The sequence below is a fragment of the Populus euphratica genome, unplaced genomic scaffold (assembly GCF_000495115.2).
Source record: "Populus euphratica unplaced genomic scaffold, PopEup_1.0 scaffold174.1, whole genome shotgun sequence".
Classification (NCBI taxonomy): domain Eukaryota; kingdom Viridiplantae; phylum Streptophyta; class Magnoliopsida; order Malpighiales; family Salicaceae; genus Populus; species Populus euphratica.
The window spans coordinates 190023-209949 of NW_011499935.1; the positions used below are offsets into that span (position 1 = coordinate 190023).

The following is a 19927-nucleotide window of genomic DNA, read 5'->3' on the forward strand; positions in this document are numbered from 1 at the left end:
TAAACTCTTTTTATTACTTAATTGGAAACTACATACAAAGAAGGTTTCAATCGGATGATTTGTCATTAATAGCTCATTATAAATTATTAACATGATCAGATTAATTATCTGAAATTCATGATGTTAACTTATGTTAATAAAAAATTAAGTTCCTTTCATAGCACAAGTGTAGATTATCTCATATGGTTGGCTATGAAAGTGTCAAGCATTTGTTGTATCAAGTGTTATACAACACAAATCTAGACTAACCATTTAACAAGCAAGGGTATTAAGAATTAATAAGATAAAAATGATAAGACATGTTAATAGCAAGTTGTTTAGGATATAAACATTGAAGTCCATATTGAGTTTATATTATATTTATTTATATTATACTTATCCTAACACCATTAGTGAAACCTTTTCACCTTGACATAATAAATTTAGCTAAATATAATAAAGAAGAGAAACATAAATAAATAAGATAAAAATATAAATAAGATACAAGTTAACTAAGTAAAGGAAAGGAAATGAAAGTCATAAATAAGAGATTAATGAAAGCAAAACTTAAGCATTATAAAAAATATAAAAAGAGAGAGCAAGAACATGATCTTAATATGAAAATCACGATGCCTAAACGCATGAAAAATGCCTCCTTTTATAGAATAAAATTTGAAACTATTGATCTCATAACTAATTGTTAAATGTGTGGTGACCTATTGACTTTGTGACAATTCTTATCTTCTTGTTTACCAAAAACATCATTGATAATATTAGAATTTGAAGAGATAGTTTGCATGAAAGTTCTGAGAAATTGTCTCAGCTTTCCAATAAAAAAAAAAGATCATTTGGACTTCTAGAACTCGAGATATGGGCTAAATACTGAATAATGTCTGGGCTGCAAGACAAATTCAGACTTCTCTTTTGATGCTAAGATTTTGACTTCTAAATGATAAAATTAAGTAATGGGCTCTTATGAATGTTTTAGGCCTATGTCTTAGCTTTCTATCAATATAAACCAAACTGAAATTCAAGATCTATAGCTCTAGATATGACCCAATGACTGAACTGTTCCAGTTTGGACTGAACCAACATCTCTTTTCTAAGCTTAGTGATTAGTATTTAAAAGTGCATTTTTATCAAGGTTTTATATCATTATTTTGCATTTGAAGTATCACTGAATCCTTAACTAAAACATGTTTTATAATAACAAGTTTAATATTATAAGATATCTTTATTTTATAGTAAATGTTCATCTTAAATGCATGCCTATCACATAAATCAAATGATTGATTAATGAGTTCAATTACTGAAATAGAGAAGACAAAAAAAGGGTAAAGCTTAGAAAAGAGATGTTGGTTTAGTCCAAACTGAAATATTATTCAGTTATTAGGTCACATCTGGAGTTGTAGATCTTGGATTTCAATTTGGTTTATATGGCTACAAAGCTAAGACATAGGCCTAAAACATTCATGAGAATGCAAGACTCAATCCTACTATTTGGAAGTCTAAATCTTAACAGTAACAAAAAAGATTGAATATGTCCTGCAACCCAGATATTATTCAATATTTAACCCATATCTTGAGTTATAGAAGTCCAAATGACCTTAATTTTTTTTTAGAAAAAGCTGACATAATTTTCTAAAACTTTCATGAATCAAGTTAGTTCAAATTCAGATGTTAATAATGATGTTTTGTTCAGACAAAAAGATAAAGATTGTTACTAATTCAACATATGGCCACCCACTCAACAAATCAATAGTTTCTAATTTTGACCTATAAAATGAGGAATTTATCTTGCATTTAGTGATTAGTACTTAAAAGTGTATTTTTATCAAGGTTTTATATCATCATTTTGCACTTGAAATATCAATAACTCCTTAAGTAAAACATGTTTTATAATAACATATCTAATAATATAAGATACCTTTAATTTATAGTAAATATTAATTTTAAATATAGGCCTATCATATAAATAAAAGGATTGATTGATGAATTTAAGAACTGAAATTGAAAGGATAAAGAGATGGCCAAACTTAGAAAGAGATGCTGGTGTAGTCCAAACCGGAACATTGTTCGGTAATTGGATCATATCTAGAGCTGTAAATCTTAGATTTTGGTCTACTTTATATGGATAGAAAGGTAAGACATTGGCCTACAACTTTCATATAGAGCCCAAGATGTAAAAAGACCATTTTCAAGTTCAAATTATAGCAACAACAAAGAAGTCGGAATCTGTCCTCCAACTCGAGCACTGTTTAGTTTTTGGCTCATAACTAGAGTTTTAGAAGTCCAAATGACCTCTATTTTTTATCCTAGAAAGCTGAGACAATTTCCTACAACTCTCATGTATTCAAATGGTTCCAATCTTGACATTATCAATGACATTTTGGGCAGACAAGAGAAGATAAGGATTGTCACCAAGTCAAGAGTTGGCCACCCACTCATCAATTAGTCATCAAATCAATAATTCCCAATTTTGGCTTATAAAAGGAGGCATTTGCCATGCACTTAGGCACCGTGCATTTAGGCATCTTAGTTTCCAGATCAAGATTATGTTCTTGCTTTCTCTCTTTATATATTTTGTATTGCTTATGTTTTGCTTTCATTAATATCAAGTTTATACCTTTCAATTCCTTTCCTTTACTTAGTTAACTTTTATCGTATTTATATTCTTATTTTATTTATTTATTTATTTTCTTTCATAATGTTTAGCTAAGTTTATTATGTCAATGTGAAAAGGTTACATTAATGGTGTAAGAATAAGTATAATGTAAACTCAATATGAACTTTAATATTTGATACTAACATGTTTTGTATTTATTATCTTGTTCAATCTTTAATATTTTGCTTGTTAAATGACTAATCTAGATTTATCTTGCATAACACTTGGTACAACAAATGCTTGGCACTTTTATAGCCCATATTGTATTGTATAACCGACACTTGAGCTATGAAAGAAACTTGATTGGCTAATTTTATCAATTTTCTTACAACTAGAGATTTGCCAGCTCATTGCAGTACCCAAGAAAAAAGAAAGTTTTTGAACAAAGTGAAGAATTTTTATTTGGATGAACCTTACTTATTCAAAAATTATTATGATCAAATATTTCAAAGAAGCATTCTTGACAATGAGATAAATATTGTCATTAAATTTTGTTATTCTGAGGTATGTGGGGATCTTTCTTGTAAAAAAAGATAGCCGTAAAAATCTTAGAAAATGGATTTTATTAGCCAACTATGTTCAAAGACACGCATGCATTTTGTAAAACTTGTGAAAATTATCAAAAAATTGATACTGGTTAAAAAAATTTGCTTTATAATTCTCAAACCCATTCATTTCTCAAAAATCTCTGATCAAGATAGAGCGGTCCATTTAGTGTAAAATATATGCAAAAATCTTAGAAAATGGATTTTATTAGCCAACTATGTTCAAAGACACGCATGCATTTTGTAAAACTTGTGAAAATTATCAAAAAATTGATACTGGTTAAAAAAATTTGCTTTATAATTCTCAAACCCATTCATTTCTAAAAAATCTCTGATCAAGATAGAGCGGTCCATTTAGTGTAAAATATATGCATCCTTATAGGGTCTTTGATATTGAGAATCCAAAGAATAACGATGTTTTTGAGGTAAATGGACATCATTTGAAAGCTTATTTTGATAATTTTCCCAGTAAAAATAAATCTATTAGTTTAAATGATCTTGTAGATAAAGGTTGATTATTTTATTTTTCTCATATTATTTTTGTGTTTCTTTTTATGTGACTCTCGGTTTGCTAGTCTCTCTTGCGCCGATTAAATGGCAGATAACGGTACTTCGTGACTCTTAAGTCAGTTCATTTAGTTTTCTATGATAACTGATATCTATATATATATATTTATTTAATTTCATATTCCTTCTTTTTGCATCTCTTTTCCACTTCTCATCTAAAAAATGGACATCACTCTTGAAAAATTAAAAAAGTATTTTCTCATTTTACTTGAAAATACAATTATAAAAATTTACAGAGCTAGATGTGCAAGATTAAGGTTGTTAATGAATCATGAAATTCCTGAACATATTCGTTAGATGATTAAAGCAAATGTCTGATTATCAGGTGAATCTTCTAATTCTTTTATTTCATACATTCCTGGGACAGGTAAGAGCACTTTTGCAAAGAAACGTCATGCAAAATGACTGAAAGTATATCATTAATGTGTCAAATGGACTTGTAATGCACAATATCGTTCTTTAGAAATGATATCCATAATCTGTAAAGATAAAATACAATTCATTAAGGATGGCCTTAGTAAGAAAATTTATAGATAATCTTATATTAACTCTTGAGACGCATCCTAGTGGAGATGTGCAACGTGTAATTCATGATTTATTGTTCCATTTTCATAAAGAACATCATCGACTTAGTCGTGGGAATTTGACTATAAAAGACCTTGTTTGCCAGTTTTTAAGAAAACTGGATGAGAAACCTATCCTCGACCTATAGAAGGCGTTTAAGTCGTTATTGTGCATAAAACCAAGAGAAGATGTGAGTCACAATTATAACTATAATTTGAGTCTTAGTTTGTAAGAATTTGTATCTTTTAGTTGTATTAATATCATAATATTTTTCTGTTTTGTTATATCTTATATTTGTTTAAGTGTGTTTCAAGTTAGTTACTGTTCGCTGCTTCAGGTGATGTCTTCTATACTCTATCTTTTTACCTTAGGACATTGAGGATAATGTTTTATTTTGGCTGGGGGAAGAGAGTAGTAGTTGACATTAAAAAAGAAAAACTAACCAGCTAATTGTTTTTTATTTTAATAAAATCATTTGACAAAAATGTTATTACTAGGATGATGGAGTAAGGGTAAATTTTTTTGCCTATTTGAAATGCATCTTAGTAAATATTTTCCAATGGTTATTTGCAATATTCATAACAAGGTTTATCACATACTTCTTAAAATATTCAGGTTTACACATCACTTAATTATACTTATATACTCATTTAACAAGTATTCTTAAACTTTTATTTTTACACACACACTTTAACATATAATTATGAGTTGCACATTAGATTATTCATGTTCTTTTGTTAAAGATAACAACTAAGAGAACGGGATAGTATATAATTTATAAAAAATAAAAAAAAATAATGATAATAAAAACATAAATAAGTTTGGTTTCTTAACCTCTCTAATATAAGTAATTAAGCCCGAAGGGGTGTTTTAACACCTAATACCTTAAAGTTAACTAACTTGGGAGCTATTAGCCCAACACTTGTTACATGGGTAGAGGATAAAAATTTAAGGAAATCAAACATTTCACTATCTACATATCAGTATTTGTAACCCGAGATATTAAGTTTGAAGAGGTGTCTCGACACCTAATGCCCTAAACCAACTGGTCTGAGAGACATTAGCCAAAAGCTCATTATATGAGTTAAAGATGCATTGTGTTATATGTATATATATTAAAAAAAAAAATTCAACCTAAGAAAATTATCTTTAAATATTAGAATAAAATTCTACTTTCATCCAAGTAAAGCCCCATAACTATGTGTTGATACTTTGAGCATAAAAAAAAGATTTATTAATATCTTGGTAAAGAGGTGTTGAGCAGATAGATCTATATTTAGTTTTTCAAAGTCTCAATCTAGGTGAGTTAAAATCATTTTTTGTAACTCTTTTACTTCTCGATAAATCTGTAAAAGTATCTAGAGGAATAGTTAAAAATATGTTACTACAAGTCGATAAATTGATTTATCTTGTGGATTTTATAGTCTTCGACACATAACCTGTTAAAGCATATAATTTATTTCCTGTTATTTTAGGATGTTCATTTCTTGCACCTTCTAATGTATTGATTAATTGTAGGATTGGACTGATGAAGTTATCATTTGGAAACATGACATTAGAGATAAATAGTTTTATCATTTACAAGCAACCTAAGATGATAATGATTTACAAGAAACAAATCTTATTAAAGAATTAGTTTATAATAAACTTCAATCTACTTTGAGTAAAATTGAGTTTAATGAATTCAAAGATTTGCAAATGATTTATTCTCAGGAAAGAAATCAAGGATAAGAAAAGCACCGAAAATATTGATGCGGATTTTTTGTCAAGAGTGACAATAAATTTGGCATCCGACATTACACCAATCGATGATTACTTTCCTAATGAATCCTTACTTTCTCTTATATCAATGTCTTGGTTTGTTAATTTTATCAATTTTCTTGCTTTAGGATATTTGTCAACTCATTAGAGCACCTAGGATAAAGGAAAGTTCTTGAACAAGGTGAACTTTTATTGGAAGACCCTTACTTATTCAAATATTATCCTGATCAAATATTTAAAAAATACATTCTTGACAATGAGGTAAGTAGTGTCATTAAATTTTGTCATTCTAATGCATATGGAGGTCATTTCTCATCAAGAAAGATAATTTTAAAAATCTTAAAAAGTGGATTTTACTGGCCCACTATGTTAAAGGACTCCCATGCATTCTGTAAAACTTGTGAAAATTGTCAAAAAATTGATACTCGTCAAAAAGTTTGCTTTATAATTCTTGACTCCATTTATTTTCTAAAAACATAAGATTAAGATGGAGCGGTTCTTTTATTGTGAAACATGTGTATCCATATGGAGCTTGTGATATTGAGAATCAAAAGAATGATAATGTTTTTAAGTCTTTCTCCAACCTCGATCAAATGGCGGATAACGGAACTCCGTGACTCTTAAATCAGTTCTTTCAGTTTCTTATGATAACTGATATCTGTATATGTATTTGTTCAATTCCTTGTTCCTTCTCTTTTCTTTGCATCTCTTTTCCTCTTATCTAAAAAAATTAGGCACCGCTCTTGAAAAAAAATTTCCCCGTTTTGCCTCTAAATACGATTGCAAAAATTTACAAGCTAGATATGAAAGATTAAAATTGTTAATGAACCTAGAATTCCTAAAGATATTTACTGGTTAATTAAAGCAAATTTCTAATTATCAAGTGAGTCCTTTAATTTTTTTAATTCATATATGCATAGGACGGGTAAATGCATTTTTACAAAGAAATATTGTGCAAAAAGACTGAAAATCTATCACCGATGTGTCAGATGGACTTGTAATGCACAATCTCATTCTTTAAGAATGGTATCTATAAATCGTGAAGATAAAATACAATTCATTAAGGATAGCCTGAGTAAGGGGTCCTTAGATAATCTTCTATTGACTCTTAAGACATATCCTAGTGGAGATATGCATCGTGTAATTCATGATTTATGGCCACAATTCCATAAAGAGCATGCTCAACATAGTCTTGGGAATCTAACTAAAAAAGATCTTATTTTCTAGTTTTTAAGAAAACTGGATGGGAAGTTTATCCCCAACCTATGAGGATGTTTAAGCCATTCTTAAACGTAAAACCAAGGGAAGACGTGAGATATAATCACAACTACAATTTCAGCCTTCATTTGTAAGAACTTTGTGTCTTTAGATTTTATTATTATGTTTTGATATTTTTTATATTTGTTTAAGTGTGTTTCAGGTTTATCTGTATTTCTTGTTTCAAGTGATGTCTTATATATTTTATCTTTTTATCTTAAGATATTGAGGACAATATCTCGTTTTGGTGGGGGGGGAGGGTAGTAGTTGACTAAAAAAAACTAACTACCTAACTGCTTTTATTTTTTATAAATTGATAAAATTGTTATTACTAGGATAGCAAAGTAAGGAGAATTTCATTGATTCTTGAGACGTATCTTAGTAAATATTTTTCAATGGTTATTTACAATATTCATAACAAGGTTTATCACATACTTCTTATAAAATATTCAGGTTTATAAATTCTTGAATTATTATCAATTGATTCTGCTCATATACTCATTTAACAAGTATTCTTGAACCTTCATTTTCACACACATACGTTAACATATAATTGTAGGTTACACATTGGATTATTACATTATTTATGTTCTTTTATTAAAGGTAACAACTAAGGAAAAGAGATAGTATATAATTTACAAAAAAAAAATATTAATATTTGTAGCCTCCCTAACTTAAGTAATTAAGCCCAAATGAGTGTTTTAACACATGATAGTCTAAAATCAACTGACTTGAGAGCTATTGGCCCAGTGCTTGTTATATGGGTTAAGGAAAAAAGCTTAAGGGAATCAAATACTACATTATCTACGTATCAGTATCTGCAACCCAATCTACTAAGCTCGTAGAGATGTCTCAACACCTAAGCCCACCTAGTTTGGGAGTCATTAGTCAAAAGCTCGTTACATGGGTTAAAAATGTATTATGTTTTAAGTTGTATGTATATATATTAAAAAGAAAAAAGAAAAAAAATAATCTCAACCCAAGGAAGTTAAACTTATAAAAACATTAAAATAAAATATTGTTTTTTTTTAATAAAAGCCTCATCATCTATGTTTTCATACATTAAGCACATAAAAAAAAGGTTTATTAATATCTTGTTTCAACAGTATAAAGCAGGTATATAAATTTAATGAGAGTTTATTTATTTAGATAGATTAATGAAAGTTGAATGATAAATGTCTTGCTTCGTGGCACTTGCAAATTGTTTTTCTATTTTAATGCTTTGATTACTATAGACTAGTAATAAATTGGTTGGGGTGTAATTAGTACCTAAAAATGAATTTTTATCAAGGTTTTATATCATTATTTTGCATTTAAAGTATCATTAAATTTCATAATTTATGATAAATGCTCATTTTAAATGCAGACATATCTCATAATTCAAAAGATTGATTAATATGATTAACTATTGAAAGTGAAAGGATAAAGAAAAGGCTAAGCTTAGAAAAGAGATGCTAATTCAATTCAAACTGAAACACTGTTTAGTCATTGGATCATATTTAGAGCTATAGATCTTGGATTTCAATTTGGTTTATATGGCTAGAAAGCTAAGATATAGGCCTAAAATATTCATGAGAGTCCAACTCAATTATGTTGTTTGGAAGTCCAAATTTTAGCATTAAAATAGAAGTTTGAATCTTTCCTATAGACCAAACGTTGTTTAGTGTTTAACTCATATCTCGAGTTCTAGAAATCCAAATGCATCGATTTTTTTGATTGGAAAGCTGAGATAATTTTCCAGAACTTTCATGGACTATATATTCAAATTCTGATGTTAGCAATGACTTTTTCTATAGACAATAAGATAAGGATTGTTACCAAGTAAAGAGGTGGTCCTATACTCAATAATTAGTCATCAAATCCATAGTTTCAAATTTTAGCCTATAAAAGGAGGCATTTGCCATGCATTTAGGCATCTTGGTTTTCAGATCAAGATCGTATTCTTGTTCTTTTTCTTTATATTTTTGTAATGCTTAAGTTTTGCTTTCATTAATGTCTTGTTTATGCTTTTCATTTCCTTTCCTTTACTTAGCAAACTTATATCTTTTTTATATTATTATCTTATTTATTTATGTTTCTCTTTTTCATTATATTTAATTAAGTATATTATGTCAAGGTGAAAAGGTTTTAGTAATGGTGTAAAAATAAGTATAGTATAAACTTAACAAGGATTTTAATATTTGATAATAACATGTTTTGTATTTATTATCTTGTTCACTTTTAATACTTTTATTATTAAATGGTTAATCTAGATTTATGTTGTATAACCTTTGGTACACCAAATACTTGGTGCTTTTAAAGCCCAACCGTATAGTATAACCAGCACCTGTGCTATGAAAGGAACTTGATTTATTATTAACATAAGTTATAATTAATAATAACTGACAACATTTACAAGTATTAGCATTATTCGAATAAGATAATTAATGTAATCATATTAACAATTTATAATCCGATTGAAACCTCCTTTGTGTGTAGTTTTTAGTTGAGTAATAAAAAGAGTTTATATTATACTTGTTTGAAATACCATTAGTGGATCCTCTAACCTTGACATTTATTTTTATTATTATTTAATCATCATATTAATCTTACATCTCAAAATCTTCTTTAACTTCTTATTGTTGTTGTTGTTGTTGTTATTGTTTATAATTTATATAGTTAATCTTCCTGTAGTTTGATATCAGTCTTGTCAGGTTATTTATTACTTCGACACTCTTTTACTTAGAAGACAATATCAATCTTTTGGTTGTGTCATATTTTATATTGCAAAAACTTAGGAGATACTGATAAATCATATTTTTTTATGTTTATTTTTTTTAGAAGCTCCCCTATCGTGATATACAAGCCTAACATGCTGTTAGGCTAGTGTTTAGGCCTAATGTATCCAGGTGCACATGTGTTTAACTATACCTATACCTACCAAACCTGACTCTTGGACTTAGGGTGCTCTTGGCCCAGGTGTATTTAGGTATGGTATGTGCCAGATCATTTTCTTTAGGTCTGACAAGTGCTATTAGACCCTTCTAGGTTTAACGTGCATTGTCAATCTCAAAAGTTTGGGTATGACATGTTTTGCCCACAAGTGTTGAGCCCACGAATATTTTACCTTCGTATCTGGACATGGTCAAGCACTCCATGCCTTCCTAAGCTTGATGCTTGGCCGGATCTCCTCCATCCATAGAATTTTGAACATGGTTTAACACCTTGTCTCCATAGATGTTTATATAAATATTTAAGGGATTATTTTTTAACAAATAGACTTAATTGAAAAGTATACACTCTATCTACACTATTAGCTGCATAAAAGTTTTTATTTGTCGGCCACATTTCCATCTTTTAGTTGAAGAAATTCGTGGAAGACAAATATGTGGCTTTGGTGTCTTGGATAGACTTAGTAAAATACAACTTACAATACAAGATTAATTTATAAAAGTTAAATGACTCTTTAGCCCTCATACTCTAGCAAAACAACAAGTTTAGGGGCTAAAAATACCTTATAAATCACTCAAGTAAAAGGTTAACAATTTTCATTTTTTATTGTATATATACATTCAAAGTATCTATTTCTAAAATATTATTGTATTTTCTCTCTATAATTATATTTATTTAAGCATATAAATGTCATCTGACCTATCATAAAAGATCTTTTACAGGTACCATGGCCTCTAATATCATGCTACATCTATTTTAGTCATTCTGATAGATTGCAATGACCATTAACCAATTTATCCACCCACGAGAGCCTTGTTCCTAAGCACCTTAGAATTTTTTGATAGATTACAATGACCATTAACCAATTTATCCACCCACGAGAGCCTTGTTCTTAAGCATCTTAGGACTTTTTTAGGATATCGTGATAATGTGTGTTTGGTATGGTAGTACATAATGTTTTTTAAAGATATTTTTTGTTTAAAAATATATTAAAATAATTTATTTTTTTATTTTTAACATAAGTACGTTAAAACCATAAAAAATATTAAAAAATATTAATTTAATATTTTAAAAGTAAAACACACTCTTAAAACGCATTAATATATAGAAACTACGGGGGTTACAAATACTTTTTAGTTGATAAATAAACTAACCAATCAATTTTAGTTCTATTGGATAAAACTACTGCAATAACTTTTTGGCACCTCCAAATAATCTGAATCAGCTTGGCAAAAGAAACAGAAAATTAGAAGTTTCAAACAGTTTTTCTATAAATCAAATCGAGAGAAGCAATGGCTGGCATGAGAACATAAGCTCACATGCAAGAGCATCGCTTGGAACATTTCACCAACGACTCCATATCATCAGATACAACTTTCAAAATTATTCAATTACATTCGCATTCGTTTTGCCCTAACCCCATCAAGAGACTATGGACCAAGCTTCACTTTTCCAGAAAAAAAAGCCACCATTTTTTCTTCATATATGATTTCAATCATCACTCTTTGTAGACCCATACCTCTCAACCCTCTCGTCGATCCACTCTCTCATGTCCTTCAAGACAAGACTTGCATTTTCGTCAGGCTCGCCTTGTATCAAAGAATGGTACATGCCCTCGTAAATCTTCAAGCTCTTATCCTCACTAGAGGCTTTCTCATACAGCAACTGTGATGATGTTGGGCATGTCACCCCATCGGCGGTCCCGTGGACAGTCAAAAAGGGCACCGTAACCTTGGAGAAATTGTCCTGTATGTATTGGCAGACTCTGGCAATTTCTCTCATGGTACCCACCCTAGGCTTGCCCGTGTACCTTCTGGGGTTGGATGCTATGATCTTGAGTTTTTCTGGGTCCTTTATCGCTTTACCTACCATTTTGTTGTCTGGCATGGCGGCCCACGTGTCAGCAAATCCAAAGAGCAGGCCATACATGAATAGGTGTACCTTGCTAGGTTTCATTGGTTCCGGAATGACGAAAAGAGGGGCCGAGAAAATCAAGCCCGTCCACGTGTTAGGTTCTGATTGGAAGTACATCAGCATTGTTGCTAGTCCACCCATTGACTCGCCAAATAAGAAGGCGGGCAAGTTCTTGTATGGCTCGCTGTAGCGTACATGCTTGAAGAACGATAAGGACGCTGCAGCAACTTTCTCCATGTCACCTTTACAACAGTAGAAAACTTTCTCAGCTCTTCATTTCTATGCTGGATGGATTGAGCTAAATATATTTTCATTACAATAAAATAAAATAAAATAAAATAGATTTAATTAATGGTTACTTCATAGTCATGGAAGGAAAGAACAAGCAATAATGCCTTCTATTTGCTGGTTTTACAAGTCAAGGGTTGGGTTAGGTATTGGGAGATTGTTTAGAGAATACAATGAGTCCTAATTAACAATAATAACATTTTATTGAATTTTAAATTTTAAAACTATGCGAACGGATATTTTTTAAAATATTTTTTATTTAAAAATTAAATTTCAAGCAACATTTCAACCGCAACAACTACTTTCGTCCTTTTATTTCTGTTCCTAGCAATAGTTTCCCTGTTTTTTTTCCCCGAAACAAAATCTATTTAATTGTGATTTGCCAAGAAAATAAATATTAGCAGACACCCAAATTACATTTAATTAAACACCCCCAGAATCATGGGACCAAATTTAATTATTGTGAAATTAAGAACTATAAAGATTATGATGAAACATATTCGATTGAACATGCTGTGATTTTATCAATTGTAAGTACCATAACCTAGATAGAGACTCCCACGTACTGTGATCAGAACAAAAGGACGTGGTCGTAAACATGTACCAAATGTTGCCCAGAGCAATGGAATTCGATGCTAAAATGTTTTAGAAAGGCATTGTGTGTTTATTTTAATAATATTTGATTACCAAGGCATTATATAGTATTAGCAATTAATTAGTGAAGAGGAGAGAGCACTAATTACCCATGTAGCATCGTAAACCGTCTGATCTGCCATGCCCAAGGAGATCAGCGGCAAAAACAGCGTAACCCCAGGTAGCAAAGTTGATGCAGATCTTCTGAAACAGCCAGCCAGTATCGGATCCATAGCCGTGGGTCATATATACCGTGGCTTTGACCTTTTTATCCAACGGGAGAAAACCCTGCGTGAAGATCTTCCCATTCGGCGTTTCAAAGTGTGACTGGGTATTGGTCACTCCTTGCGATGCATAGTACTCCTCCTCCGGCATGTAGCCCCAGAAGTTGGGTGGCGCTTCGGGCTGCTGCGCTTCGGATGGCATGGTCACGCACGTCTCGTTACGGTTATCGTAAGGCTTGGATGGTTGACTTTTAAACAGAGAAAACGGTAGGGCTTTTTTACAGGAAGTAGGTGGGTGGCGTTTCGGAGTTAGATAATGGTGTTTCTGTTTAAAACTGGTTGTGGGAGGGAGGAATAACGTGTACAAAAGTCTGAGTGATTGAGTTTATAGAAAGAAAGCGGGGTTGGTAAGGGCATCCTCCTCCAAACTTTGGCTTGCTAGAGAGAGAGTCAAGCTGGTGGGGTGTTCACCAACCATTTCTTTAATTAGTGGGAAGCTGGTGGAGAGCTTAAGTCACCATTTTCTTTTGGGTCCACCATTATGAGCTGCTGATAATTATTTAAAAAAAAAAAACACAAAGTTAACTTTTGAAAAGTTTTAGAAAAATAATATAAATAGTAAACAAACTCAAGTCAGAATTATGATTTTAAATTGCAGTTACAATGTATTTATAAATGCCTTTTTTTTTTTACCATAGTTGCTGCTTATGATAGAAAAAAACCTTAGAAACCAAAAAAATCTAAGAAAAAATATCCTCTAATGGCTCGTAAAACCATTCAATCCTCCACCCAAACACTAGAATTATCTTTCTATATCCTTATAAATTTGGCAGACCGCGGGCTCAGGTTTCTATGTTCAGCCTTTGAATTACCACCTACACATCATAGAATCAAAGTAAAACATTAACATACATAAATAATCATCATTAACTTAATACTGAATTTATTGGATCAGTACTTGTAACATTTGTTCAAGATAATTTTTCTTATACTATTTTCAACATACAAGAAGAAATTAAATTTTATTATAAGTTTAAAATTTTTCAATATAAAACATGGGTTAAAAAAGAAAAGATATTTGATGAATTTTTCAAAATACATAAAAATTCATTTGAAATATTACCTAGATTGTTTATGGCTTTACAAGAATTAAACTCTAAAATAGTTGTTGAATAGAAAGATATCAGATAGCTTGAAATACTTGACCGTTTCATATTATTCTAAGCTAATTGATGTTTAAAATCAACAATACAACAACATATAATCTAACTAATTGTTAAAATTCATGATAATTGAGATAATATATAAAAATTCAAAGTAAATGAAAGGAGTGTTTGGAAATATAGTTAAAATTATATTTTGTAAAAAAGTTAATTTTTTATATTTAAAATTAATTTTTTTTATATTTTAAAATTATTTTAATGTGTTGATGTTAAAAATAATTTTTAAAAAATAAAAAATAATTATTTTAATATATTTTTAAATCATAAACGCAGTGAAAATTGAAATCTACGGATGCTAATTATTCCTCAACTTTAAGTGGTCGAATAGGAAGATAGATGATTACCATGCACCGTGTTTTTCAATCGAGGGACTGATATTGCATACGCAACCCACGTCATTACGTTCGTTTCAATGGATTTGATGGGCAATTAGAATGTCATAATATTGAAAGAACAAAAAAAAAGGACAGTGGCCACGTCACTAATGAGTCATCTGTGGATCATGGTTTTTTGTGCTTTATTTGGAGCCCGGTGTACAATATCTTACCTTCCACCCAACTTTTCATATTATTTATACTCTTTATTTTTATATTAAAAAAATAAAAAGTAATATTTTTAAATTATTATTTTGATGCATGAAATTTTTAAATAATTTTTTATGTGAGTCTGTATTATAATTCTGTTTGATATTTTCTATGCATTAAATAGCCGTATCTTTAATGTAAAATTAATTTTTATAATTATAACCATGTTTTCTTATTTACTACAGGGCATTCGATTTAGTTTTTATGATTAAAGTTAAGGTGTTTGATTTAATTTTTATAGTTAAAATTATAATTAGATATAATCTAATTATACACAAAATTCAATTATAAAAATTAATTTTTTTTTAATTTTTTTATAGGTTCTACATTTAATCATTAACCTTCACCACTAAAATAAACACACTTAATCGTTTGCTTTTATTTATATATTTAATTTTTATGTTTATTGTATTGAGCCTTGAAATCATCATATTCTAAAAGATGATATTTATTTTTAAGTTATCTATTTATTTATACAAAAAATGCCCCTTGATTTTTTTTCCTTGATACTATGATCCTTGGTTATCATGTCTTATATTATGGATACATAAATAGTTAATGTGTTATTTTATTTATTTTTTAAATAATATTTCTAATTTATTTATTTATTTATTTATTTGGAGTGGTGTACCAAGATTTACGTGCTTAAGGATGCCTTGGCAATAATCTTACGAAATGTTCCTGTGGTTTTTCATCCAGCCATTGCTCAATTAGTTATACCACATGTAGGGTGATTGCATTTGTGTGTTTAATATTTGAGATATTTGTAAATATTATCCAAGATGTTGGGTTTTTAAAGTTGCATGGTATTTTATTTTATTTATTTGAATTTCTAGATGTTTTGGTTTGTTAAACATATTAATCTTAGAGTGTTGCTTTCTTTCTTCCTATTTTTCTAAGCAAGCGAATTTAGGATAGGTTAATTTGATCTTTGTAAATCCTTCAACTTCACGAGTCTAGTAATAATTGAATCCTTATAAATTAAATTTAATAATTTTTTAAATTTATTTTATATAAGATTATGATTCAAGTTAAAGGCTTGTTAAATTAAATCAGGTTGACTCAGTTTTTTTTTTTTAAATTATTTTTTAAAATTTTTTATCATTCAATATTGGATTAATCGACAATTAAGCTTTATAATTTTTTTATTGGGCTATCTCAATCTCATTATCCAATTTTAGCAAGTTAATCCCGGATAATTCGGTATTTTCTATTTTTTAATTGATTTTTTTAATTTTATTTTTCAACACTGGGTTAATTGATAATTGAGTTATAATATATTTTTTTGTTTTATTTTTATAAGGTTATCACATTCTCATAATCCGGGTCACGAATTATATATGTTAACTTGAGTTAATTTAGGTTAATTTAATATATTATCATCTAAATATTTTTTTAATAAGATATTTTAATTTTTTTAAGTTAAATCATGTTTTTTTTCTTCTAATTGTCCAGGTTATCTTTGAAATTACTAAGTTAATTAGATCATATTAAATTAATCTTTATATAATATAATTAAAAAAAAACACTTTATCTATACTTTTATACTATCTTACTCATAACATACCATAGATAAATGATCTAGAGTGCATTTATTTAGTCTTAGCTTTTGCATTTACGGTGATGTAAAAAACATAGTTAGGTATTTGATAATATACCAAACTGTGTTTTATATTATGAGGTCCGATAATATACCAAACTGTGTTTTATATTGTGAGGTCCGTTAAAAAATTAAGTTTGAAACACAATTTTTGTGAAACAGTTTTTTCATTTTTTTTAATTGAGTTTCGTAAAACTCTGTTTGTTTTTGCATTTCAAAAGTATTTTTTTTCAAGTTTAAAATTTTTGAATTTTTTTCTTTACTTTAATTTTTTTTGTATTTTTATATTATTTTAATGCACTTATATCAAAAAACAATTTTTAAAAAATAAAACAAATTTTTTTTGATGCATTTCTAAATAAAAATATTTTTGTAAAATAATTATAATAAAATATTTTATACATGTTTTTTTGCTATATATAAATCTTAACTATAATTTATACCAAATATACATCTAAATCCAACTAATTATACCTAATTATATTTTTTTTAACTTATAATTTTAAATTACAATCACAACCATAAAATCTATACTAATCCATATACATGTAACTAGCGTTCGATGAACAAAGAAGTTATAGCGTGGGAAGCCACCTGGTTTGACTTTAAAGAATAGAGTGCAAAGAATCTTAAATTCTGAACAGGGAAGTAGAAATACCTTGCAAGAGACAAGCACCCCCGCCTAATCACGCCGTTGATGATGAGAGAAATGTGAAGAGGAGGTTCATCATTAGATCAATTGACTTTTCTAGAAAGGACACAAAGGTCATTCGGCAATCTACGAGTGATCCACGGATGAGACCTTTAACAAGACATTGTAAGAACAAAATGGTTACTCAGTTATAGAATTTACTTCTTAATGATAACAAGTTTTAGTTATCTCATGTTATTAAAAATTTATATAATTATTAATTTTAATATTTATAAAATTAATTAATATGCACATACGCTAACCTAAAGATTCATGTTAATTAAATAATAATAATAATACGGTTCCACGCATCATTATGCATGGGCTATCATTTTCAATATATGTAAAAGAATACACTCAAATTAATTAACATAAACAACAAATAAAATAAAATAAAAATCCAGTAGAAAATATCACAACCACGCAACCCATAGAAGATTGGAGTGGGTGAAACTGTAATTAATAAGGATGACAATGATTATTCATTAGTTGATTTATTATATATTTATATTTTATTTATTACTCATTGCATAAATAATTTCAGTATTTATATCTTTTTCATTAGATTTAAATAAAAATATTTTATATTACTATTTATTATTTAATATAAAATAAAAATCAGTATTGTATATGGATGCATTTCTATGAATATATGTGAATGCGATGTTAATATTGGAGTATGCATATATTATATTTAAAAATTATGAAGATTCTATATATACATAAATACATACTTATATAATACTAATGTGTATATCTCAAATCAAGTATAATGATATTTATAATATATTTATTATTTATAAGATGAAACAAATATAAAAAAATAAATGTATACGTTTAAATTGTTTGGGTAAATAAGTATTATCCTGAGGCTAAATTGACATCCATGGTAATAAAAGATAATGGAGCGTGGCATCTCTCTCACGTATCGCTTTCATGCCATATACGGAAGCCCTCAAGGACATTTATATGGGCTTGATTTCGGGCTTTTAGCCTGTTGTCCCAGTCCTGCATAGCTAGGCCCGGCCCGGCCACAAATGTAAATTCGAGCAGTTTTTTTTTTTTTTAATTATTATATTTCCAATTTTTCTCATTTGATTTAGCATCACCGCCGAGCCTCAAGGGCACGCCATTTCTCTAGTGACACGAAATGGGGAGACGTTGGTGGATGAAATGGTACAGCTGGGTGATACTGGTGGCTCACGTGTTTGCAATACTGATATTCACTAGAGGATTCTTGCTTACTCGAACAGAACTTCCATATTACAGCCACGGCAGCGACATATCTCAATCTCCCTGCTTCTCCTCTACCAGCACTAATCACAGTTGGAATAAACCAGTTGTGGATCGCCTTGTCATCATTGTTCTCGATGCAATCAGGTTCTTCATCTCAGTTATCAACCATTTCTTATTTATTTACTTCATTTATTTGATTATTGTTATTTATTTTTTTTATTTGTATTTTCAGGTTTGATTTCGTTGCTCCTAGCGTATTTTTTCAAGGTTAGAGGAGCTATACTCATTCCTGTTCAAGGTTTTTAATTAATTAAATCTATATTATCTTTGTGTTGATTTGTTGTTGTTGTTATAGAAAAGAAGGCATGGATGGACAAATTATCAGTGCTGCAAAAGATGGCATTTGCTGAAGGATCGTCTGCCAAGATTTTCAAAGCAATTGCTGATCCTCCTACCACTAGCCTCCAGCGTTTGAAGGTCTGCTTTTATTTTATTTTTATAATTTTTGAATTGCAATGCATCCTCCTTTATGTATTTATTGTGATGTAATTGTAATGTTTTAGGGTTTGACAACGGGTGGATTGCCGACTTTTATAGATGTTGGAAATAGCTTTGGTGCTCCTGCCATTGTTGAAGATAACTTTATACATCAGGTTATTTATTTATTTTATTGCCTTCTACAACAACAGTTTAATTGCCATGTTTGTTGTTATTGACCTGGTTGGTCTCACTGGCAGCTGGTTGAAAACGGGAAGCGAGTAGTGATGATGGGTGATGATGCATGGATCCAGTTGTTTCCTCATCATTTTAATAATTCTCATCCTTTCCCGTCTTTTAATGTTAAGGATCTTCATACGGTATGCAATTTTTAACAATTTGCCTCACTTTTCTCATTTCCAAGAGACTTCATGATTAATACTTCTCTATACATTGACAACCTTTGTGAAAATTTAAATCTTCTAGGTAGATAATGGATGCATCGAACACCTATTTCCTGCCCTATATCAAGACGACTGGGATGTTCTTATTGCGCATTTTCTTGGCGTGGTGAGATTCAAAATGCTTTATTTCTGCAAATGACTAATATATCTGGTCTGTTATTGAATTTATGTGTGCTATGAGACATACATTGTTATCAGCTTATGTTCCAAATATATTATGAAATTCAAAAGAGGGTTCTGGTTCGAGTTATGTACAATTGAACTTTGAAAAGGGCACCATCCTAACCAACCCCCCCCCCCCCACAACCACACAAAAAAAAAATT

At 29.4% G+C, this 19927-nt stretch overlaps 2 protein-coding genes across 2 annotated transcripts in view; one reads left to right on the forward strand and one right to left on the reverse strand.

The window, feature by feature from the left end:
- Positions 1–11645: 11645 nt before the first annotated feature.
- LOC105136386 (caffeoylshikimate esterase-like) lies at positions 11646–13794 on the reverse strand. Its single transcript, XM_011041698.1, has 2 exons — positions 13215–13794; positions 11646–12425 (listed from the first exon to the last, which is right to left on the reverse strand). The coding sequence occupies exons 1-2, from the start codon at positions 13528–13530 to the stop codon at positions 11761–11763; spliced, it is 981 nt and encodes a 326-aa protein (XP_011040000.1). The 5' UTR covers positions 13531–13794; the 3' UTR covers positions 11646–11760.
- A 4722-nt stretch (positions 13795–18516) lies between these two features.
- LOC105136388 (Alkaline-phosphatase-like family protein) overlaps positions 18517–19927 on the forward strand; it is a 9402-nt gene continuing 7991 nt past the window's right edge. Inside the window, 6 exon segments of the mRNA XM_011041700.1 lie at positions 18517–18806; positions 18895–18929; positions 19018–19139; positions 19226–19315; positions 19400–19519; positions 19626–19709. Of these exon segments, the coding sequence (XP_011040002.1) occupies positions 18577–18806; positions 18895–18929; positions 19018–19139; positions 19226–19315; positions 19400–19519; positions 19626–19709 (681 nt within the window). The 5' untranslated portion in view covers positions 18517–18576.